The sequence below is a fragment of the Ostrinia furnacalis genome, unplaced genomic scaffold (assembly GCF_004193835.3).
Source record: "Ostrinia furnacalis isolate ACB-3 unplaced genomic scaffold, ASM419383v2 OfSCF7454, whole genome shotgun sequence".
Classification (NCBI taxonomy): domain Eukaryota; kingdom Metazoa; phylum Arthropoda; class Insecta; order Lepidoptera; family Crambidae; genus Ostrinia; species Ostrinia furnacalis.
This window is the reverse complement of record NW_021137693.1, coordinates 553,528-577,600: the sequence shown is the minus strand read 5'-3', so window position 1 is coordinate 577,600 and position 24,073 is coordinate 553,528. Positions and strand designations below refer to the sequence as shown.

The following is a 24,073-nucleotide window of genomic DNA, read 5'->3' as shown; positions in this document are numbered from 1 at the left end:
CTCCGGAAATAGCGCCTATGTTCACCTCGTTCTTCTTGTTCGTTCTTCATTTGTTCAATGTTCGCTTCTTTCTGCGCCCAACTTCATGGTCTTGCGTTTCGGCGGGGAGACGGCATACGTTCAGCCATTTTGATTCTTCACACGACGAACTTGTATTTTGATAAAATATGATGACTATTGGCACCCGGTCGGTAGATTGATGACGGCACTCAGGTTGTAGTGGGATGACCACCAACGTTCAGTTTTATGAGTAAATTTGCAGCACACCAAACTCCATGTAATATTGTAATTTCACGATTTCACTTTTATAGAAAGCTCGATGACCAATACAAATGTTCACTGTCCTCTTCGCTTTTATAGAAGGCTCGATGGACTTAGATTAATAAAACTCGATGGACCAAAAACAAATGATCACTGTCCTCTTCACTGTTATATGTAGAAGGCTCGATGGACCAAAAACAAATGTTCATGGAAACACTTGTTAAATTTCAAATTGCGTATATTGACACATTGGACACACGTTAATTAATTGTAAAACAATTTTGGGGTGGAGGTTATAGACTCCAACGTGCAATCCGTCCGATTCTCTCCAATAGAATGAATGTCAAAAAGGAACGAATGAATAAGTATGAATGAGTGACTGATGTTTGCATTGAACAAAATTATCTCTGAATAGATTTACTCTAATTTCATCAAAAACCTAGTTTTATTGCTGCTACCATACTGTGCCTAAACACAATACATAAATAATATTTCTTTTACTGGCCTACTTGACTCAGGTTCCGCAGTAACCATTTTGGGTGACAACTCTCATGTTTTATTAGAGAACAACGGTCTTAAACTGCTTACTGATACCTGTATTCTTGTTACAGCTGCAGGTGGTCAGTCTTTACAAAGCATAGGTCACATTAATATTCCTGTACATTTTGAGAACCAGTTTCACATTATTGACGCTGTAGTTGTGCCACAAATAGAAACCTCTCTTATTTTGGGTGTTGACTTTTGGCGAAAGTTTCAAATATGTCCTAAGTATTTGGGTAGCATCTCGTTCGGTACAGTCGGCGACGATGACGATACTACTAATGAAACTCTAATTCACGGCTATGACAATTTATGTGAGTCTGAAAAACTTATAGCGGATAACATCATAGATCAATTCAAAGACATTTCATTTGAACGTAGGGGTCTAGGACAAACTTCTTTGATTACCCATCGAATTGATACCGGTGATGCTCAACCAATCCGGCAACGTTACTACCGCATGTCTCCGGAGAAACAACGAATCCTGGTTGAGCAGGTCGATGAGATGTTGGCTCTTGATGTGGTTGAGCCTTGTGAAAGTGCCTGGTCTTCCCCAGTCCTTTTAGTAACAAAAAATAATGGTCAGCCGAGGTTTTGCCTCGATAGTCGCAAGCTCAACTCAGTTACCAAGCGTGATGCTTATAATTTGCCATACATTTCTGAGATCTTGGATAACCTTAGAGACGCTCGTTATCTTAGCAGTATCGATTTATCCAAATCTTTTTGGCAGATTAATATAGCTCTCGAGGATCGTGATAAGACTGCATTTTATGTTCCGGGTAGAGGTACACTCAGGTTTAAAAGAACCGCGTTCGGTTTAACTAACGCACCCGCGACTCAACAGCGTTTAGTAGATCTTTTGTTCGGCGAGTTTGGCCTTAATGTCTTCGCATATTTGGATGACATAATAATTGTAAGCAATGACTATAATAGTCACGTGACACTCTTGTTAAAGGTCTTAGATAAATTAAAACAAGCTAATCTCACCGTGAATTTAGAAAAATGCAAGTTTTTCCGTAGCCAACTTAAATATCTGGGTTATGTCGTCGATAGTCGTGGACTGCGCACAGATCCCGAGAAGGTCGAGGCTATATTAAACTATCCAACACCTACTAGCCGAAAGGACCTTAAACGTTTTCTTGGCACAGCAACATGGTACCGTCGCTTCGTACCAAATTTTAGTACAATTGCTGGCCCTTTAAATAAATTGACTTCTAATAAAAAAGGCACACCTCCATTTAAGTGGACTCCGGAGGCTGATGTGTCCTTTTTAAAACTAAAAGAATGTTTAGTTTCTGCTCCTGTTCTAACGTGTCCTGATTATGCTCAGCCTTTCGAGGTACACACGGATGCGAGTAACTATGGGGTAGGCGCTATGCTCACACAAACAAAAGACGGTAAGGAGCATCCTATCGCTTATATGAGTAAGTTTTTATCTGCGGCTGAGAAAAATTACAGCATTACTGAGCGCGAAACTTTAGCTGTGGTAACTGCTCTAGAGCACTGGCGGTGTTATTTAGAGAACGGCAAAACTTTCACTGTCTATACAGATCACAGCGCCTTAAAGTGGTTCCTCTCTCTGAGTAATCCTACTGGTCGCTTGGCTCGTTGGGGAGTACGGTTGTCATCTTTTAACTTCGACATTAAACATCGTCGTGGTGTAGACAACGTTATACCCGACGCCCTATCGCGGTCTGTGCCAGTTAGTGCTATCTCCTCCTCCGATATAAAGGACACTAAAGACGTGTGGTACAAAACAATTTTTAACGGTTGCCTTAACAGACCATTTTCCAAATTATTTAATTAAAAACGACATTTTGTATAGGTTGACTAAAGTTAAATGTAAATTGCAAAATGAATTTTCGTGGAAGATCGTAGTTCCTTCTGAATTACGTGAAAATGTTATTTTAGAAAATCACTCGCAACCAACAGCTGCACATTTGGGCATATTTAAAACTTACCATCGCCTCATGTTGCGTTACTTTTGGCCAGGAATGCACAGTGATGTAGTTCAGTTTGTTGGTTCTTGTCAAAAATGTCTTGAATATAAAACTTCTAATCATCAAATACTGGGAGTCATGGGTCGTCCAAAACAATGCTCTCGTCCTTTTCAAATGGTCTCAATTGACCTCATGGGCCCTCTGCCTGTTAGTCGAAAACAAAATAGTTACATTTTAGTTGTCACCTGCTGTTTTTCAAAATTTTGTCTGATTTATCCAATTAGAAAAGCAACGAAGATATTAACAATTTTTTTTTCTTTTCGATCAATCTGTTTCCGTATCTAATGTTTACTAATAGTATAAATTATTTTATAGAAAGATGTTTGTATGTGTATGTATGTATGAGATGAATAAACTTAAATCATGGGAAAACCAGTAGTATAAAAGAAGAAGCTACCTGACTGGCTGACATATCAATGCTATCAAACATAACCTCTTGCCTCATGTATAAAAGGGTAAGAAACTTGAAATTTTGCACAGCAGTTCCTCTTACAACGTAGTAGGGAGACTAATTTTTGAATAATTACCCCTTTAATAATGTATGAATATACGAGTATAACCCATAAAACAAAGCTATTTTGTACAATAGACTGATATAAAAATAAAATACTTTATGTATGCATCATTTAATTTATTGAATGAAAGAGTCTTGTAAATTTGCTATCCTGAAGAAGGTGTGTATGATAATCACTGTCATTTATTTTTCCTCACTTGAAAAAACTAATCTTCTTGTTGACAATTTACTTCTAAATGTAGATTTGTTGGGAGATGTTGTAGTTGATTGGTGGGACGTAGACTTTATTGGTGAAGATAATATGACATCTTTCAGAGTTGCACTAAATTGCACCTTCTTACTTCTATAGTGTTTCATTATTGATACTTGAGTGACCTTGTGATCATAATTTGAAACTACTTGGCAAGATGCATGTTGATGTTCTGGCTCAACTTGCACTGCCTTATCTCTGAACTGAGGATTACATTGTTCTGCTTGCATTATTTTGTCACAAATCTTATCCTCAACAGAAGAATGGTACAGCATCCTCCTTAGGCAATTCTGAAACGAACAAATTACATGAATAAATCATTTAAATGATGATCAACATGCAATTAAAATTGACTGACTTAGTATATTTTATAACCTCACCTGAACGTTTAAAGTGAAAATTGAAAAAATAATCTGCTGTTAGTTTATTGTACGTACATTAAAGTGAGCTTCACAGAAATACACTGCAGTTCAACTGGACAGAGTTACGGGATCTCTTTTAGCTAGTTGTAACCAGGAGTTCCGCATATTCTCATCACTGGGTACTTTAATTCACAACTTCTCTGGGNAGTATTTCAATGTTTTTTATAATTTATCACTTCACTGCACTTTAGAACACAAAATAACACCAAATTTGTACACTAAAGTCCATTAAATAATAAATTGAAACCATTAAAACAGATCGACCATGCTTCCCGTTCAACTACCCTCCACGGAATCGATAAAAAGGTTATGTTATTCACGCGTATTGTTTACAAGAATAGTGACGTCACGGCACAGATAATTAATAGACCATCATGGCGGACGGCGTTTATGGCTGTATAGATAAAATATAATTTAAAATTTAAAATATATTAGGATAGGTACTTCAAAAAAATTCATATTTTTTTTATGGTGTAATATAATCGTAATGAACCGTTTTATCAAATAATAAAAATAGTGGCAACTAGCCTATTAGTTAGATACTAAACGTCACAGCTTATTTTTAAACATTGACTTCTTGTTTTTAATTATGTTCTAGAGTTAAAACTCCCATGTCATATCTCATTCAGACCATTGCTATTATAAAGCAATTCGTCACAAATTCTAATCTCTAAATCCATTGAGCAAGCAACATTTTAGGTCTGGCGTTTCCCAAGAAAACTGAAAAGTATGATGGCACAACAACACCGTGGGACGCACAATAGGGCTGCATTGCGATCGGCAAATGGGCTGCGTTCTCACGCGGTGCGGATAGTCGCTGCGATTAGTCGCAATACTTAGTTATCTAGCAGGTACATTGTTATTTTTATAAAAACAAACACTGATCATAAAAGTTACGAAATTAATAAAATACAAAAAATATATAGTTCTTAGTATTGGCTAGGGTAGGAACCCCGATAGGATTCTTAAGAGTCGATGACAGATACATATGTATGTACTCGTAGGTTATATGAAAATCATCAAAACAGCTCGCCATATTAGACAGGTAATTGTATCAGATTTCAAGCATGAACCAAGTCCTGATTACTCAATTAAGAAAAGGTGATTACGAAGATTGTCCCAAATATTTCCACTCCGTTACAGTATTTTGGCTAGGATAGTAAATTCAAACCTTTAATAAAAAAACCACGACTTATTTCCTAAATCCTATATAGGTATTCAGAGAAGTAATTAAATTCACTACGTCACGTAAATAATTAATTAAGTAAAAGAATGTAATAAACTCTCTTGAAATAATTAAAAACGAACAGTAAGTTTTCTCTTTACAGGCACGTAATTACTAAACTCCAATCAGTATAAACTCCAGTTAATATTTTCCCACGTCCATATCGACAGAACTCGGTCGCTTTTTCCAGCGCTAAAGAGTTGCAAAACGTATCAAAGAAAGAAATGAGTTCAATTTATAATTATTCAATGTATTCTGTGCGGTGGAGGAGGTAGATTCAGTAAGTACGCTTTATCGAGCGGGTAGCTTACCATGATGTAGGTAGAGTCACTACTAACCAAAATAGATAATTATATTACGAACTTACTTAGAGTTATCAGTTTTGTGTGGAAAATTGCATACTATTAATACGAGTAATATCGTCATGTTTATTTAGAATGTTTACTATTTTTGTAAAATTCTCTTCATCCAAAATTGTTAGCGATGGCTTGGCTGTAGGAATAGCTATAAACGATAGCCTTTAGGATAGACAATGTTTCAACCTACTTGCAATAAAAAATAATTTGGATGAATAATTGAGATTCTTCTCTTTTCTTTGAGTTGGTTAAAAAATGAATTAAAATTTTAGAAGTAGAGATGAGACATATAATATCAATAATCGAGTATCCCTCACCTCAGAAGTACATAAACACCACATTTATTAGTTGTTCAAAATGAACCTACTGACGTTTGCTGTATATCCACTCTTGCGCAGCCTACCTGTAGCGCTTGCATCACGGATCATTGGGAATAATCGGTCTGAGTGTTGATTTGATAGCCGAGAATTGGGCTACGGAGAATGTAGATCAAGCTCGTGCGAATCGACTTCTCACGGTATCCATGTAACAACTTGTTTGTATACTAGCTGTGACCGCGACTTCGTTTGCGTGAAAATAAATAGTTAAAAAACGTGCAACATTTAGCGATAATAATCTAACGGTGAATCGGCGACCGAATAGTGATCCGAGGAACGCGGGTTCGAACCCTACCACCTCTGGGCTTTTGTACTGAACCCACTGTAACAAGCCCGAGGGATACAAAAAATCATTGCTGCTCCGGTAACAGCCATATAGGCTTCCTCTATAAATGGACTACTTATCTAATACAAAAATATTTTTCCAATTCAAAGCAGTAGCTCCTGAGATTAGCGCGTTCAATCAAACAAAAATACTCATCAGCTTTTTAATATTAATGATATGATAGATGAGTTTCTAGTACATCCATGTCGTGTTGAATCTAGTTTTGGTGAAGTGATTGTGGAAGTATGAGGTTTGACGTGATATAAATTAAATATATCGAGGTTAAGTTTGACTCTTCCGCGCTTTAGGTCAATGCTTCCACTTTCATGCATAAAGTCATTGTATTGTGATCGTTTTAACGTAATCGTATTACGTAGGTACTGTATCACTGGATACCGGTATTCATTTAAAAATATTTCTTCTTTTTAAATATTATATTGACAGCAAGTTCCAGTTACACATTTCCGTTTTTCCTTTCTTTCTTGTCAAATGGTAATTCTTTACTATAAAACGAGATCATGATCGGAAATGGGTGGCGGGAACTGTGGCTCACTGTGCATCAAAGAGCAAAATGCAGATAAATAATCACACTTGTGGGCGTTGACTGAAAATCTGTGTAGGTGGTATTATTTGTGTGAAAGTCACGAAATATCAGCCGATCTCTCTAACTACCGTCCAAAAACGCTAATCACATAAATTACACACTAAGTGCCATAAACCAACTGTAAACCACTGTAATGATATAACCGTATTGTTGATACTGTTTTACTGTTTTTAATGAATCATTGTCTATGCTTCCGTTCCACGGTCTGTGGTTTGACAAACAATGTGTGGATGCGTGGTATTGATGCTGACGAGATGAGCCATCCATCATGGCTGTTTTTTCAACTGTTTACCATGGAGGGAAGTCGAACCATAACTTCGAACTCCTCTAAAGTTCTTCTGATTAAGGTCCAATGACAGTTTAACTTTCCCCCGGGACAAACTTGACCTTCACTGGTTGGGTTTTTATTGGCGGTCAAGCTGTAAATCCTGGCTACACAGGAGTTGCAGCGGTGGGAACGAGAGGTGGGAATAGTCCCGAAAATGTTTATCATCAATCCATTCAGGTAGTCCCAATCACAAAACAAATGAACTGCCAATGGTGGGACTTTAATTCATGCTACAGTATGTTCGTAGGTGGTAATATCTACAAACAAATTATAATGTTGACTGCTTTGATTTTCGTAGCTTTGTGGCCAGAAAAGTTCATCGTTTTTTTCAAGTGTAAAATCACGTTTAATCACTATCTTTATTGTGAGCTACAATCGATGTAGACAGCTCGTAGCTACGACTGCTACGAGCTACGGATTCATTATCCTTATTTTGAAACCCTTCAAGTATTTTTTTATGTTTATGTTTAGGTACTTATTAGCTTGTTAATAACATTTAACAATCCTGTAATATCTTACCAACTTGAAACATGTCTTTTTAACATCTACGTTTTTTTACATAAAATATGATCTAACTAAATCGTTAATCATTAATACAATAAAGAATAAGAGGCGCGGTGCTCAAGTAGGTAGTACAGTTTCTGCCAGCAAAAAAATGTTATGAGTTCATTATATCGTTATGATTTAAATAAAGCCACTGGTATTTTCTCATTATTAAAACTTTTCGATTGTTGCTTTGATTATGTAGAATTGCAAAATGGCCGTTAAAATTGCCACCATCGTATCAAAATAGGTTTTATTTCGTAACTATAACAAACGCATTGTCTGTCTGTTTGGCAGCTGTATGTGGGTTAATACCGAATAATAAGGCCACCTCAATGCCAAGGTTTGATTCCAAGACTTGTTTGCATATTTGCTGTGTATTGTGTAAATACTTCCTCTAATTAAGCTCTAATGAATACAATGAAATTGTGTTACGGATGTTAAACGCGTTTGTTTTGTATATTAGAACTTTAAACTGATAAAATTAATAGGTACGAAATGAACTTAAAAAATAGCTACATAGGTACTTGGTAATCATAGCTTTTTATATGTTTTCGTTTAGGCTTAAATAAGTACAGAATTCAAGGTAATACACGCAAATTTTGAGTAGGAATCCTTTTAAATTGGCTCGTTTCTGAGTTTTCAGAGTTATTTTCCTATTTTACGAGACACAATTTAATCTTTTTATGCACTGTATTTTCAAGGATCTGTGTGATATTTTGTTAAGTGCCACTGCCCAGACGCCTAATATGTTTTCATACCTATTTCATGACTTTTTCCTAAATATGTAATCGTATGTACTTTAAATCTAGCCCAATAATCCTTCAATATCTTCATCATTAACCTTGTTGTTACAGCGTCAACCACCACACCATTGCCTTCTTCATCTTCCACCTCTGCCGGGTTGACGCGCCGCCCCTTCCGCGTGGCCAGTCGCCGAAGACCAGCCTCTAGTACCACCACCACCACCACCACTACTGAAGCCACCACCAGCACCGACTCCACAGCGGGCCTGGGTAGCGAGGAGTCGCTGCAGGAGATTGAGGATACAGGTCAGTAAATTGACACTGCCAGCCAATTCCTGTTCAAAATTAAGGACTTTGGAAAGCTTACGTTTTTTTTGGAACAGTGGCGTAATTACCACAGTCAGAAAGAGTTCGGTGTCTAATTCTTGTAGGTAAGGATTTGTATTGAAAAAAAATTGAGCGATTTTTTTGAAAGATTTACTTTGGGCCTGGGTTCCCTAATTTATTTGAGACGCGCCCCCTTCCGACCATAAAACTTATCCGCGCCCTCCATCCTCCAGTCCAGATTATTTATTGGTCGTATCAGTCTGGAATGTATTCTCTCAGCGGTCGCATGTTTTTTAATACATAACTACACAGATGGCCCGCGCCCCCCTTTGAAGGTCTTAGCGCCTCCCCCGGGGGGCGGGGGGCGCCCCTGCTTTGGAGGATTAGTACCTATTTTAAAGCTTTTATTGAACTTGTTGACACTTTACATGCTAGATATATTTTAAGAATAAGGATAAAAGTTGATCAGGCACGGTCAATTAACAATACACGATCCTATGACTTACTCCAGTTACATTTTGATTAGAAATACTCTAAGTATATACGTTTTAACAGACATCATTGAAGACCCAACCCTCGAGCCTCGCCCGGCCACCCAAAAGAAGACCTTCAAAGTCCAGCGGCGTCCTCTAGTCAACCTTAAAGACACCGCCAGCGACCAGAACCCCTCAGCCACCAATGAGGACGAGACCAAACGCCAGAGCAAGAAGTACAGCGCCAGCTTCAAACAGAACCAGCTGGACGAGAAGTTGAGGCAGCTTGCTAAGAGCCAGGAGAGTGGAGAGACTACGGAAGGAAAGGGAACTACTATTGATGGTAAGCATTGACAAGTTTTTCAACGTAAAGTTCTTGATGGACCTTTCCTTTTATTTGCGTCAAAAAAGGTGTTATAAATAATACCTAAATCTAACTTGTGAATAGAATTTCAACTCAATTCTAAAGAATTGAAATTAAAGAGCCTAAAGGCTCTCTAATTTTAATCTAGAATGTTAACGCAATATCTAATCTAATAGAATCAGTATATCAATCTGATATGACCACGTTGTTTTTATTCTGGAAAGTTAAATATTTTTACGAGGTATTTTGAATAAGGAACATTTACAAACATCTTTTATCTGCGAAAGTCATATTACTAGATCTATAACTCAAATACGGTCTTCTTGAACTAAAGAAAATATTTGCTTCTCAGCATTCAACGCAGAAACTGCAGTAGCTATCGCAGCGCACCAGCTCCTCGCGGCGCCTATCCCAAGCATCCCAGTCTTCGAAGAGGACACCAACCCCACGAAGAAATCGCCCATCACCACAACCCAGCAATACTACACCAGCTCGGAAACTGAGCCGTACACTGTCAGCAGAAAGACGGAAACAGAACCATACACTGGAGGCAGAAAGACAGAAACTGAACCGTATACTGACAGCAGAAAGACGGTCTACTTCGACGAGTATACCAGCACCCCAATTTACCAAACGCCCGCGTCTACTCAAGACTACATAGCTACTGGGCAGGTCTTCACTGGTCTCTCAGAAAACTTTGACGTCCCAAGAGTTCCGCCAACTACCACTTACATTCCAAAATCCACCTTCAGGTCCAGTACTTTCCCTGTCAAAGATGTAAGCCCTTCTGCTGTCCCTACACCGACAATCATCAACCCTGGCCTGACAGGTGTGTCTCCAACGAACTCCTTAAGACGTGTGCCTCCAACTAATCCTGGACTATCAAGTCTACCACCTCCTATAGTCTCATCGTCACCCAGATTTGCATCAACCACTCGAGGGTCTTCAACTCCTAGATATGTATCGTCCAGTGAGAAGTTGATCCCTGTTCCTGTAGAAGACTACGCTTTCTCGACGGGAGAATACACTGGAGTGAGCCAGGAGCCAGCTTATTTCACAAGGGAATACTTACTGGAGTCCCCCGTTACCAAGACCTATGATGGTAAGTAATAAACGTAATTAATTTAGGTATTACAGTTATGACAATAATGAGAACAAGTCGACTTTAATCTTTTCTCACGCACCTTAATTCGTTTATTTGCGGACTAGTTATGATAATTGGAGTAAATTACGCTATGAATATTAAAATACCGTATAATTGACGATAGTTAAGTATATAAATATATATTTACTCGTTATCTATAACAAAACAGATACAATCTAGATTTTTTATTAAGATAAACCAAAGGTTACCTACTTTTGTTTCGTTAAGCTTGGTTAGGTCTAGGTCAAGAATATTGTTTTGTATAATATTAATCAACTAACATAGGTAGTTTATTAATATTGCTATAAGTAGAATCGTAGCACTATAGATTTCTAGGCGTAATCCCAACTTAATCTTGACTTGTTTTTCCCGCGGCTTCGCATTTATAAAACTAACAAAATCCAATAATTACAGACGAATACCAATACCTGTCACCTGTCACGACCCCACAAACGTCCACGCGCAAAGTCCTCCGCAAGAAGCTTCAAAGGAAGATCTCCACCACCATCAGGCCCACCACGCCAACTTATGAAGCCCCGGTGACGACCCCCAAGCCTGCGGTCCGAAGGGGGCAGGTCAGGGCAAAGCCCTTCGAGAAAATCAAGCCAGCAGAGCCTAAGAGGACCTACAGGCCGATAGAGAATTATGACTACTATGATGACGGGGAAGAGAAGGTGGCGGAGAAGTATATCGAAGGAGCTAAAGTGGTTCTGCATGGAAAAGGTGAGAAGAGTCTTTTAAAATAAAATTTTACTCGTCATTTTTGTAGATTCAGTAGATTCCTAGACGCTAGATGTTAAACTCCTACTACTTACCTATTGGCTATTTTTTTTAAATTTATCGTTGAATCTATATTAGAATGGCAGTGTCAAAGAATTTTGGAGCAACCAAAATCTTTGGAGCGAAAAGGTCTTCTGAAGCCCAGTATTCCAAATAAAGATCTCTACGAGGTTGAATCATGTGCGGTGAACACTAATCATATGTGTTGTTTATCACATTATTTTTCCGCAAATGGAAATCATGTATCCCAATTTTTTTTTGTAAGGGGAAAAATATAAAGTCGCGGTCAGCAAGACGTCGTTTTGCAAATAAAAATAGTGTGTAATCTAAACCAATATTTCTTACAGGTACAATCGAATGCCTAGACATCGGCAACTTCCCGCACCCGACGTCCTGCAAGAAGTTCATCTCGTGTTCCCGGCAGGAGACGGGCAACCTTATCGGCTGGGCGTACATCTGCCCTAAGGGACTCAGCTTCGACCCCGTGGGGGGCATTTGTAACTGGTCGGCGGGGCTTGGCTGCGACGAGAAGGACGTTTAAGTGATCCTCTTTAAAGCCGCCTTAAAAATAGATGCGGGCGCAGCTACACTTCTAGAAATTGTAAGAAAAATGGTGGTGTAGCAAGCGCGTCGTTAGTGACACCACTATACCGCTCCTTGCGCCTCTAATTTGAAGGCGCCTTAACAGTTTTGATTTGAGCCAGTTAATTGACATTTTGAATCCATAGACAACCGATTTCATAAAATAACCAGCCAAAGGTAAAAAAATCGTTGACTTCTGAGGAGGGCAGTTGAACGGAAAGCATGGTCATTCACGGTTTTCAATACATTGAAATCGAACGTACATCGAGTGTCAAGCGACTTATCGCGTGGACAACTTGCTTTAGACCCGATGGCGTATTCAAGTCAAGCTCAGTAACTTCATCTCTACAGAATCCGCATAGACTTGTCGACATAGAAATGTCATTTAAGTGGCTCTTATTGGATTTATTTATATTTATGTAGCTGGCACGGATAGTTTCCAAGTATAGAAAGTGTAACTTATGGGGCTACTGGCGAATGAGGTCCTCTTGCTCGCCAATGCATTGCAATGGCGACAACTGATGAGCGTAAATATGTTACGGTCAAAGTGATAAATGTGAAAATTATGAATAATCGCCGGTTATTATGAATAATTACCGCATGATTTGGTAAATGTGATTAATATGAGGTCATTTATGTGTGTATAAAACTAAATAGGCGGCTTAGGGGTGGCCCAAGGGCCACCCCCGCCGCACCTTAACCTATTTTTCACTTTAAATCAAAACATTATGTTATGGGCATCATGGAAAAGTAATATTATGCAAGAAAAATTCCAAACTCATTATGCCAAATTATATTAATATATGATATCAAAACGTTCAAAAGTTTGGTTGTACACGAGCACGTACACAAGATGTTGTTCACTTTTATGAAATTTGTTACCTACTAAGGTTGAATTATTAAATAATCACTGTTAAATGTGATTAATTTATCACTTTTACCGCGATTGTCGGTAATTATTCATAATAACCGGTTATTATTAATAATTTTCAATTTATCACATTAACCGTAACAAATACAATAGTGAACATTAATTTTATTCACATAAAGTGACCGTATTATTCCAAATTTCACCCTACTCATCCGTGCCAGCCTAAATGAATCATTAATATGGTTCACAATGTTTAGCCATTAGCCCATGATACATACTGAACTAGTGGAATGTTAATAAAAATTATGAATTTGGCCCTACCGTTTAAGACAAAACTAGGTAAATCTCATCTACTAGTTCAGTAGACATTATAACATTCATTAAAGTTTACAGATCAGTCAGTATCAGCTGATGGCCAAATAAAATGGCTCCAACAAGAGCCTCTTTTAATGGTTGGCCCATTTATAGAGATTTTTCATGAATTATGTGTATCTAGTAAGATGTGTTACCACAATCCCATAAATCTTTATAAATACTTTTGGAGTGAACAAATGGGACTGTATCCTGTTAACGACGTTGAAGACGTAGGAAATCTAATTCGCATCTTTAGGGTTTGGGAGAGTTCCGTATTAGTTTGGTGTGAAAATCCCAAATAATCTGGGTCAAAATAATTTCTATTTACTAATTTTATTTATTGAACAAAAACACTATAATGGAAATAAACCATAGTTATGCTTTCAACAATATAAAAAAGTACTTATAAAATGCACGCTAGTTTTCTGAATTTTTTCAACCACTATTGATTAATATACGTTTTATACTGTGTGATAAAGTGGGTTTTGACTGATATAAAACATATTTATAATAAGGTGCAAGATTAAAATGATTTTGTACATTACTTATTTTATTTTACTTGTATTTGTTGCACTGGACAATCTTAATACTTAGTTTAGTTACGTTTCTGTAGTAAAATTGTATATTCTAAGTCAAAATAATATTTTACCTATTGAAATCGGTCACTGCCAAATGTATAATCTATCTTTTTATACACTTTTTGTAAGTTTTACTTTTGTATATCGTTACTTTCCTCGACTTTCAGTATCTTTATTTCCTTTTTCCAATAATATTATTGTTACCTAATTATTATTTAAGTCGAGTAACGAAAAAGGAAACTTATTTCAAAATGTGCCTTAATTATTTTACAATCGTTAGTTTATAAGATTTATGTGAAATTATTTTTAAGTAATAAAAAAGAAATAAATATTTTGTTGTTTTATTCAATCGTTACAACCTTATTATCATTTTCATTTATTAATTAACATATTCAATAATTCATCAACAGTAATAATGAGTAGTCGAAAGGCAAACGGACTACCGTCATCTCATGGTGTTGGTATTATCTCGAGTACCAGGAGCACATAAATGCAAGAGTTTTTTCCTTACCCGATATCTTTCGTCTCTTTCTCACTATTGGTAAAAACTATCCGTCTCGCTTTCCACAAAAATTACTAGCAGAGTTTTGTCTTTTTCCCACTAATAGGAAATCCGTTATAGAGCTGTCTCACCATGCAAACATATTGTCCATTAATGTGGGTACTCGAATTATTTCCTACATAAACACAGTAGGCCATCCTTTTCTTTCACCACATAAATATTAGCCGTCTCGCTTTCGTCATGCAAATAATAATGACGAACTTGGTTTGTTTTGTCTCCTTTCCGCTAATAGAAAATCGGCTCTAGCTGTCTCAACATGCAAACATATTGTCCATTATTGTGGGTACTCGAAATATCTCCTTGACATTTATGCGGCCCTAGTACTTTTCACAAATTCTTGTTTAGCCATTAGCCTATTTTCCTCACTCTACTCATGATAGAAAAGGAAACAGTGTGGGTAGACCTAAACCACCTCTTTAGTATTTATGGGTTCCTGGTACTTTCCAAGAATTCATGACTTACTGTTGAAGAAAAAGAGCACAACCGGTTGGTTGATTGTTAACGGTAAGGTTTTTCATTTAACCTATGAATACGTTTAAAGTGCCAGGAATACATGAATACCAAGGAAGTGGGGGGTAACCGCAGAACTGGTGGACTGTTGCTGCTGTTGCGGTTGTGCCAGTTGTGCTCTTTTTCTTTCAACCGTAAGTCATGAATGCTTGAAATGTACCAGGAACCCATAAATACTAAAGAGGTGGTCTATGTCAACCCACATTTCCTTTTCTCATGAAAAAGGCTATTGGCTAAACAAGAATTTGTGAAAAGTACCAGGGCCGCATAAATGTCAAGGAGATATTTCGAGTACCCACATAATGAACAATATGTTTGCATGGTGAGACAGCACTATAGACGATTTTGTATAAGTGGAAAGGAGACAAAACTAATTTCGTCATATTGTTTGCTTAACGAATGAGAGATCTGTGGTGAGATAGATAATATTTATGCGGTGAAAGAAAAGGATGGCCAACTATGTTAACGTAGGAAATAATATTCGAGTACCCCCGTTAATAGACAATATGTTTGCATGGTGAGACAGCTATAGCCGATTTTCTATAAGTGGAAAGGAGACAAAACAAAAGATTACCATTACTTATGTACGCGTACCCACAATAATGGACAATATGTTTGCATGGTGAGACAGCTCTATAACGGAGTTCCTATAGGTGGGAAAAAGACGAAATTCAAATAGTTATTTTTTTAAACGAGACGGATAATGTTTACCAACAGTGAGAAAGAGACGGAAGATATCGGGCAAGGAAAGTTATAGTCTTGAATTTATGTGCTCCTGGTACTCTAAATAATATCGAGTACCGACTCGAGCGATATTCGACACGTTTGTCAAACATTGGAAAAGTTTTTGTGGGGAGATTTACGTTTTTCCCGCCATTTTTTTCCAATCTTTTTCTTTGAACCTAGTTTTATTCCTGAGACAACGAATCTATTTTGAAAATGTTCTCGATTTTCGCGATTTTATTTATAAATAGGTAAATGAATTGATGTTTGCAGGACTGTTTTATGTGGATTTTGTAATAAAACCAAACTGTTTTCTTTAAAGTATATTTACAGCGTCCGCTTGCTAATATTAACGTATCCTATCCCCACACAGGTCATCTTGATCTTATGAGCGGTTGCGACGCCGTCTTCGTCGTCCGAAGACTCGTCGGCGTCTGACCTCTGCACTTCCAGCTTGAACATCACGCCGAAGAACTCTTTTAAATGCTGCAGGAAGGTTATCGTGTAGTCTGACAACGGGCCGACCTGGAAAATAGATAACTTTATGGTCGCGACTTCTTTTCCAAAATGTCGTAGAAAACAAAAATGTCTTAGACAAAAGTTGTAGAAAATTTTATGCTCTCCACTCCAATGAATTTTAGGAAGCGAAATGTTTGCATAAAGTTGACATTAGTGACCTTTGACCCTGAATTTATTATCATAAGATGGAGACATTTTATGATACTTTGGGTCATCTATTATGATCTTGCCAAAATCTCTCCATCCAGTGTTGACATTTAGAGTGGAATTTGTTTATCGTATTTACGCATTAATGACTAGGCAGCATGGTCGCCTCGTCGCTCGTAGTCATTGCCTATTGCAGTGACCGGCTACAGTCAAAACCTTAGGCTGTTCCAGTGAGCGGCTACAGTGAAAACCGTAGCCTGTTCCAGTGACCGGCTACAGTCAAAACCTTAGGCTGTTCCAGTGACCGGCTACAGTCAAAACCTTAGGCTGTTCCAGTTAGCGGCTACAGTCAAAACCTTAGCCTGTTCCAGTGACCGGCTACAGTCAAAACCTTAGGCTGTTCCAGTGACCGGCTACAGTCAAAACCTTAGGCTGTTCCAGTTAGCGGCTACAGTCAAAACCTTAGGCTGTTCCAGTGACCGGCTACAGTCAAAACCTTAGTCTGTTCCAGTGATGGCTACAGTCAAAACCTTAGCCTGTTCCAGTGAGCGGCTACAATCAAAATCTTAGCCTGTTCCAGAAAGAACATACAGAATAAAAAAATAATTTTACGTATGAAATCCGTACTCACAATGCACTCGCTGACGTCTTTCTGTCCCAGTGCCATCCACAGTGCCAGTAGCCACTGGAAGGCGGAGTCGACGGCGCCGCCGCGGTACACTTCATCCAGCAACCTTTTGGCGCACTCCCGTCCTATGTCTTCAGGGAGGGACGTCTCGCCGCTACCGGGCTCTAGGGATTTCTGGAAAGAATATGATTTTGTTGATATCTTTGGATGTCATAGACAGCGCCATCTAATATCAAAAGTGGACGCAGACAAACCGCAAGAAGTAAAATGTTGCGTTTGCGTTGGTCCTTGCGCTGCTTCTTCTCAGCACTGGCCCATTTATTAGCATTCATAGCCACAATAGCCCAACGGTGAAGTGGTCGGAGTGGCCGACTCGATCTCCGAGGAACGCGGGTTCGAATCTCACTGCCGCTCGACTATTGTGGTGAGCCCACTCGTAACACAGGCTATCGGAACTATTAGTAATTTGGGCAATACAAATTGCTAATAATCTTTAAAAAAATGTCCTGAAGCCGTGGTATAGGTTAATACTGGGATGTGTAAAAATGCTTTTTAAAAGCCTTCTAGCATAAATAAATTTTTATAAGTTGCAAAAATTCATTTGCGTGCGAAATATACTAGACAACAGAAAAATAACACATACCACGAAAATCAACTTAAAACAAATGTGCTCTATTGTGGAACAATCGAAATTGCGATTTTTATTTTTATACAATGTACACAAACCATCAGGCAAAGTGAATAACAAATATTTTATGGTTGAAAAACGTTGGTCATATGTAATCCTACTAATATTATATTGCGAAAGTTTGTGCAGATGTCTGGATGTTTGTTACTCTTTCACGCAAAAACTATTGGACGGATTTTGATGAAACTTTACAGTATTATTATTTATCATATAGGCTATAATTTATGACGATCTGTGACAAACTATCAGGTCACCAATGCGCTGGACCGACCAAGTGAAAGCAGCAGTGGGAGACGGCTTATGTGACTGCACCAGACAGTCTGCCAATAGAGAGAGATGGAGGGAGATCGTGCGGAGAGTTGTATCCGCCTCTACAACCGATATGAACAACGCCTCAACGTCACCACGACCGCTCTGCCAAGAGCGTAACGAATAAGAAGAAGAAGTGACAAACTAAATTTCACGCGGGTGAAGCCGCGGGCAAAAGCTAGTATTATTATAATGCAACTTACAGCTTCAGCACAGTAGTAGGTCTTCTCATTGGTTTCGGCGACCAGACTGACGCCGAACCCGGAACTCTTGCCGGCGTTGGACCCGCGGCACTGGTCCGTGTTGATGTACACATCCGGAAGAAACTTGAGCATCACCTGGAAGTAAAAATGGTTACTGTGATTAGTACATTCTGATCCTGCTCTGTTAAATAGGTAACAATTTTTAACTGTCTTCCATTCAACTACATGAAGGCTTAGAGCTTTCACATTAGGGCGTCGGAAGCGCGACAGCAGCGCGGCAGAAGCGTATTCCAACCTTCACATTATAAAAACGCCGTTGCCGCACTGTTATACAGTATGAAATTATCGACAGCGCATCTGTCGTGCGGTTGTCGCGCTGCTAAAGTCACCTAAATGTGAAAGCTCTTACATACAGTACAATACTCTTGACTGTGTCATAATAATTATACTAAAGATGAAGTTAGAAAGAATGATCAAAGATATGATTCTCTTATTAACATTAATAATTAGGAAGTATGCTGCAGTAAGGGACAAAAGATTGTACTAAGACTACCATTGCAAAGCTGTATTTAATCTCATTAAATAAGAGCACTCACCCCTTTAGCTGAATCGACCACCCTGTTGGCCATGGTAGGTGAAACTCGTAGTGCGTAAACTACTCCTCGGATCCTCTTCACAAGCCCCCATTTGGTCCATTGCAGCGGCCTGAGGTGTCGCCGTACTGGACATTTGAAGACTACTTCACCACCTCCAAGAGGAGGGGCACCTGTTGATAAAATAAATTTTTATGGCTATAAAACTTGTAAGTTGGGATTAATCGCTATCCATCTGTTAAAGAGGACACGTGAGATCATTATTTGGTTTTATAACCATAAAAATTGGTCTAATTGATCCCAGAGATGAGCCCAAAGTGAGGTCTTTTTTCAAGTCACATTAATTTATGGTATATGTTAATCATTTATTATGAAATTAAATGTGTTTTTCTTTAAGGATATTTATTGGGCTTTCAAATAACACCAATATTGTTGGGGCACCATGATTGTGTCAGAAGAAAATCTTTAAAGTTCGCGTCGCGGAAGGTGCGGTTTATTTGATGTTAAGTGTAGTTCTAAGCCTAGAGGATAGTTATTAGAAGCTTGACTAGTAGATTTTTTAAAATATTATTATAATAAAGCTAATTTTGGGAAAGATGTATTGTTATTGAACTAGACTGATAAATAACTAAATAGTTTTATTTTAGTACATAAAATAAACAAGGACACAAAAAAAAATTATTTTACCTCTTCTCACAACTTTGAGTTCCAACCCATCATCCACTAATATGAATTTCAATAATATAGGCAGTGCTGCTGTTTTAATTTTGTCCACCGATACATCCAAGTTGCTGTGGGTCACGCCTTGAAGGACTGCGTTGAGGGGCTCCTTGCAAAACGGTCCGAGAGCCAGCAAGATTTCTAAGTAATATCCTGGAATGATATTATTAATATTAGGATGAGAATTAAATCGGAATAAATCGTAAATGAACTTAATAAGATCAGTAGCAGCTTTGGCAAATAGTCAAAAAGAACTAATTAACATTTGAGATGGTTAAAACAGAGAAACTTTTAAAAACTAACCTATGCCCCTTTGAGGACAGCAATTGTGTGTAACTTGACCGCCAATCAGAATTCCCGGCTGAAAATACAAAGACGTGCCGGTCTCGCTGAGCTCCACCCTCGTCCCGTTCGTAACCTTATCTAGCAACCGGATCAAATTCACTTCATACTCCTTGAGGCCAGGATCGTCGTGGGTACTCCGTATTTCGTCAATTTTAACAGCACGCCCACTCAAAGTCGCCAGAAGTAAGCGTTGCCGGAAGAAGTTACTTCCTTTGTAAGTGAGGACATCGTTTTCCAGAACTGCTGGCATTTTAATTAATTTTTAGAAGTGAAAATAACCAAAAAACACCATCTCCAAAATGAAAATAAACACACTGAAATGTCAAAGTGACAGCTGTGATCCACCCCACGTGTGAATGGTGGTGGCTCACGGTGGATCGAAATGGCATTAAAGTGGACATAGGGAATTTTTCCGGAAAATCGAATTTTAAAAATTGCCAATCGATAGTCCTTTGCTCACTCATCACGACATGTCATATCACATTTTTCTCTCAACCTGATACTTTAGCTTAAAAAAAATAATTTGTGTTTTTTTTGTATGAAACGAGACATAAAGTGCTAATTTTCTCCGAAGACCTGCTAGATATTGACTTGAAACCACCTAGGTCGGTATAACTGCATTATTTATTAATATTCTAAGCTATTTGCAGCTGCTCCAAACCGCAACTTAGCCTGTTAAACGATTCCGAAAAAAATTAAAATTGACTTTTCTTGTAATTGTATTTTAGTTCTTTTTTTTTAGAAAAAGCGTCGATTACGGTACTAGGAAGTGATTTTATCGTTAGGTGACATTGTTATCTATTCTCAGAATCTGTTAAACCCTTTCTTTCCTATCAGCACATGACTTTAAAACAACAATGAAGTTACTCATACCTCGTAAATAACGTGTTTTGCGAATAAGCAGATAATGGTAAGGGGTGGGGTTAAAAACAGATAAGGATTGTTTATTTGTTTTAAATTTAGTTTGGGCTGTGTAACGTCACCAATAACATTCAACTTTAAATGCGGTTTTTAACATGTAATTACAATGGAAGCTATTGTGAATAATTAGGCAATTTCGTCGTCTAAATAGTTAGTTGAGAAAATATTTCGATTAGTATAGTATTTAAGAATTCTATCAAGATAAGTCCACACAGGTTTTCAAATTTCCACTTTAGCGTCAGTAGTATTATATTATCTGTGGCGTCAGTTAACAAACTAAATTTTTTATAAAAACACTGTGAAAACGATATAGCAAACATTTATATCCTATAGCATAGGTCCTTAGGCAAATAGTTGAGAAAATTCTTAGATTTAAGCATTTATTTATTTATTTAAAATCTTTATTGCACACATAAAAAACAGTGGTACAATAAGAAATCACAAATTCAAAGAACGTGAAATACCCAAAAATCAAAGTGATTTTTACACCATTATTCTTCTTTAATTCAACATAAATAAAATAGCTTAATATAATAAAATAACATCTTTAAAATATTTGCTTTGAAACGATATACATATAATTCATTGTTATTGTTTTGCTATAAACATTTGAAAACTATTAAAAAACGCCGCGCGCGAATCATTTCCAATGATGCCCATTGAAACGCCGCGCTTCGCGTAAACGCTCTTAAGTTAAAAAAAAGTTTTGCGGAATTTTTGTATTAATCTTAATGGACGATGGACAAACTGTCATCTATCTCTTCCCCAATTTTTAAGAAGAATCTCCAATTAACTGGGTCTGGCAACTAGTTTTTGATAAAGACAAAATTGAGGAAAATGTTCTGTTTCTGAGTTAATTTATGTAATGTGTAATTCATCTTTTTTTTCTGTTTCTGAGTTAATTTATGTAACGGTTTCCTCGGGATAAAGGAAGTAGTCGAAGCATGTAGTGTAGAAGTTGGCATGTTTTCGGTAATTGCATCTATACCTTTTGGACGTTGTTTTTTCATTAGGTTCAGTAATTGAACCAACATTTTCCTCAATTTTGTCTTCATCAAAAACTAGTTGCCAGACCCAGTTAATTGGAGATTCAAGCCAATCACTGTTTCTTCTTAAAAATTGGGGAAGAGACAGATGACAGTTTGTCCATCGTCCATTAAGATTAGTACAAAAATTCCGGCAAACTTTTTTTAACTTAACACTGTTTTCTTCTGACAAATGTACCATTTTCTGCTAAAGGTGATTATAAAGTTCCTCACTGTCCATGAAAGGTTTTAAGGTATTTCTTAAGACTACGAACAAATCTATATTATTCACAATAGCTTCCATTGTAATTAAATGTTAAAACCGCATTTAAAGTTGAATGTTATTGGTGACGTTACACAGCCCAAACTAAATTTAAAACAAATAAACAATCCTTATCTGTTTTTTAACCCCACCCCTGACCATTATCTGCTTATTCGCAAAACACGTTATTTACGAGGTATGAGTAACTTCATTGTTGTTTTAAAGTCATGTGCTGATAGTAAAGAAAGGGTTTAACAGATTCTGAGAATAGATAACAATGTCACCTAACGATAAAATCACTTCCTAGAACCGTAATCGACGCTTTTTCTAAAAAAAAAGAACTAAAATACAATTACAAGAAAAGTCAATTTCAATTTTTTTCGGAATCGTTTAACAGGCTAAGTTGCGGTTTGGAGCAGCTGCAAATAGCTTAGAATATTAATAAATAATGCAGTTATACCGACCTAGGTTGTTTCAAGTCAATATCTAGCAGGTCTTCGGAGAAAATTAGCACTTTATGTCTCGTTTCATACAAAAAAAACACAAATTATTTTTTTAAGCTAAAGTATCAGGTTTAGAGAAAAATGTGATATGACATGTCGTGATGAGTGAGCAAAGGACTATCGATTGGCAATTTTTAAAATTCGATTTTCCGGAAAAAATCCCTATGTCCACTTTAATGCCATTTCGATCCACCGTGTGGCTGCTGCCATTAATCGGTATTTGGTACCGGTATCACATACTCTCTAATCTGTGACCGGTATTGACGGATGATTCGTAGGGTTCGATTCGGACCGTACAAATCAATTTTTATTGGTCCGAATCAGACTATAGTGAAAATTTTCTTATCTTGTCATTAGTGTCATTTCTGACAAATGCCAAAATCCAACTAGCAAAGGGTTTGTTTTGGTTTCTTCACGTGTGTTTAATTATTTTTATAAAATTTGTTAATCAACCGAGCCAGCAGTGAGTATTTCCAGAATGAAAGTTGCAATTGACGACGTTGTACTGCCAGGTGACGTTTGTGAAGACATCATAAAAGCCGGCGAAAAGAGCAGAGTGATCCTCGGGCCTGGCCTGCGGAAAGAACTAGACAAAATATTTATCACAAAACCTGGAGTTCTGAGGAAACGAGCGCCAAACACTTACTGGGTGGACAGCTACCAGAAGCGATACGTTCCTTCGCGAGGGGAGAATGTTATAGGTGTTGTTGTTCAGAAGGCTGGAGATGTGTTCCGCGTTGATGTTGGAGGCAGTTGTACGGCCACACTTTCCTACTTATCCTTTGAAAATGCCACAAAAAAGAATAGACCAGAAGTTCAGATAGGCGACATTGTGTATGCCAAAATGCTAGTGGCAAGTAAAGATATGGAACCCGAGATTGTGTGTGTGGACTCAAATGGGAAGAAGGGTCGTTTAGGAGTTCTCAATGAAGGCTTTGTCTTTAAATGCTCCATAAATCTAGTTAGAAAAATATTAAATCCAAATTGCCCATTACTAAATTCTCTGAAAAACGAATGGCCGTTTGAACTGGCCGCAGGCATGAACGGGAGAATTTGGATAAAAGCAAACTCCATGAGAGAAACAATAGCGGTAGGAAATGCTATCCTAGGATGTGAATATCTAAATAGTGATGAAATCAAGAGCATGTGTGTGAATATTGCTAGCATTCTTGCTGGACATGTCTCATAAAATGCTTGCAATAAATGTTATTTTACACAATTTTATTATTTTTATTTAGAAGATTCCTTTTCTAATCAATTGAAACATAAATCTATTCTTCTGGTATCTATATGTCACCGTAAAATAGTGAATTCCGTCACATTATAATCTCACATAGTTAGATTACAATCTAACCTAACCTAACCCACTGTTAGTTTACAATCTGACGCGTTATATTATAAACTGACGGAGTTCACAATGTCACATTGACAATTATACACATTTTATGTGA

The 24,073-nt window shown here is 37.6% G+C and overlaps 3 protein-coding genes and 1 long non-coding RNA gene across 4 annotated transcripts in view; 2 read left to right on the top strand and 2 right to left on the bottom strand.

Moving 5' to 3' along the window:
• The window catches only part of Cht6 (Chitinase 6), an 83,248-nt gene extending 70,559 nt beyond the window's left edge, over nt 1-12,689 (top strand). Inside the window, exons 20-24 of the mRNA XM_028320846.1 lie at nt 8,603-8,797; nt 9,374-9,634; nt 10,008-10,757; nt 11,214-11,522; nt 11,927-12,689. Of these exons, the coding sequence (XP_028176647.1) occupies nt 8,603-8,797; nt 9,374-9,634; nt 10,008-10,757; nt 11,214-11,522; nt 11,927-12,120 (1,709 nt within the window). The 3' untranslated portion in view covers nt 12,121-12,689. The remainder of the gene's footprint in view (nt 1-8,602; nt 8,798-9,373; nt 9,635-10,007; nt 10,758-11,213; nt 11,523-11,926) is intronic.
• Nucleotides 3,446-4,126, bottom strand: LOC114364624 (uncharacterized). The gene is made up of 2 exons (XR_003656861.1): nt 3,946-4,126; nt 3,446-3,855 (listed from the first exon to the last, which is right to left on the bottom strand). It is a non-coding gene; the product is annotated as an uncharacterized LOC114364624 (long non-coding RNA).
• Nucleotides 12,690-16,069: 3,380 nt separating the features above from the next.
• Rtc1 (RNA terminal phosphate cyclase 1) lies at nt 16,070-20,263 on the bottom strand. The gene is made up of 6 exons (XM_028320820.1): nt 19,870-20,263; nt 19,534-19,719; nt 18,850-19,019; nt 18,254-18,388; nt 17,057-17,227; nt 16,070-16,284 (listed from the first exon to the last, which is right to left on the bottom strand). Exons 1-6 carry the CDS (start codon nt 20,159-20,161, stop codon nt 16,087-16,089), a joined length of 1,152 nt encoding a protein of 383 aa, XP_028176621.1. The 5' UTR covers nt 20,162-20,263; the 3' UTR covers nt 16,070-16,086.
• Nucleotides 20,264-23,009: 2,746 nt separating this feature from the next.
• Nucleotides 23,010-23,841, top strand: Rrp40 (exosome complex component Rrp40). Its single transcript, XM_028320827.1, has one exon. It carries the CDS (start codon nt 23,101-23,103, stop codon nt 23,809-23,811), a length of 711 nt encoding a protein of 236 aa, XP_028176628.1. The 5' UTR covers nt 23,010-23,100; the 3' UTR covers nt 23,812-23,841.
• Nucleotides 23,842-24,073: the final 232 nt, after the last annotated feature.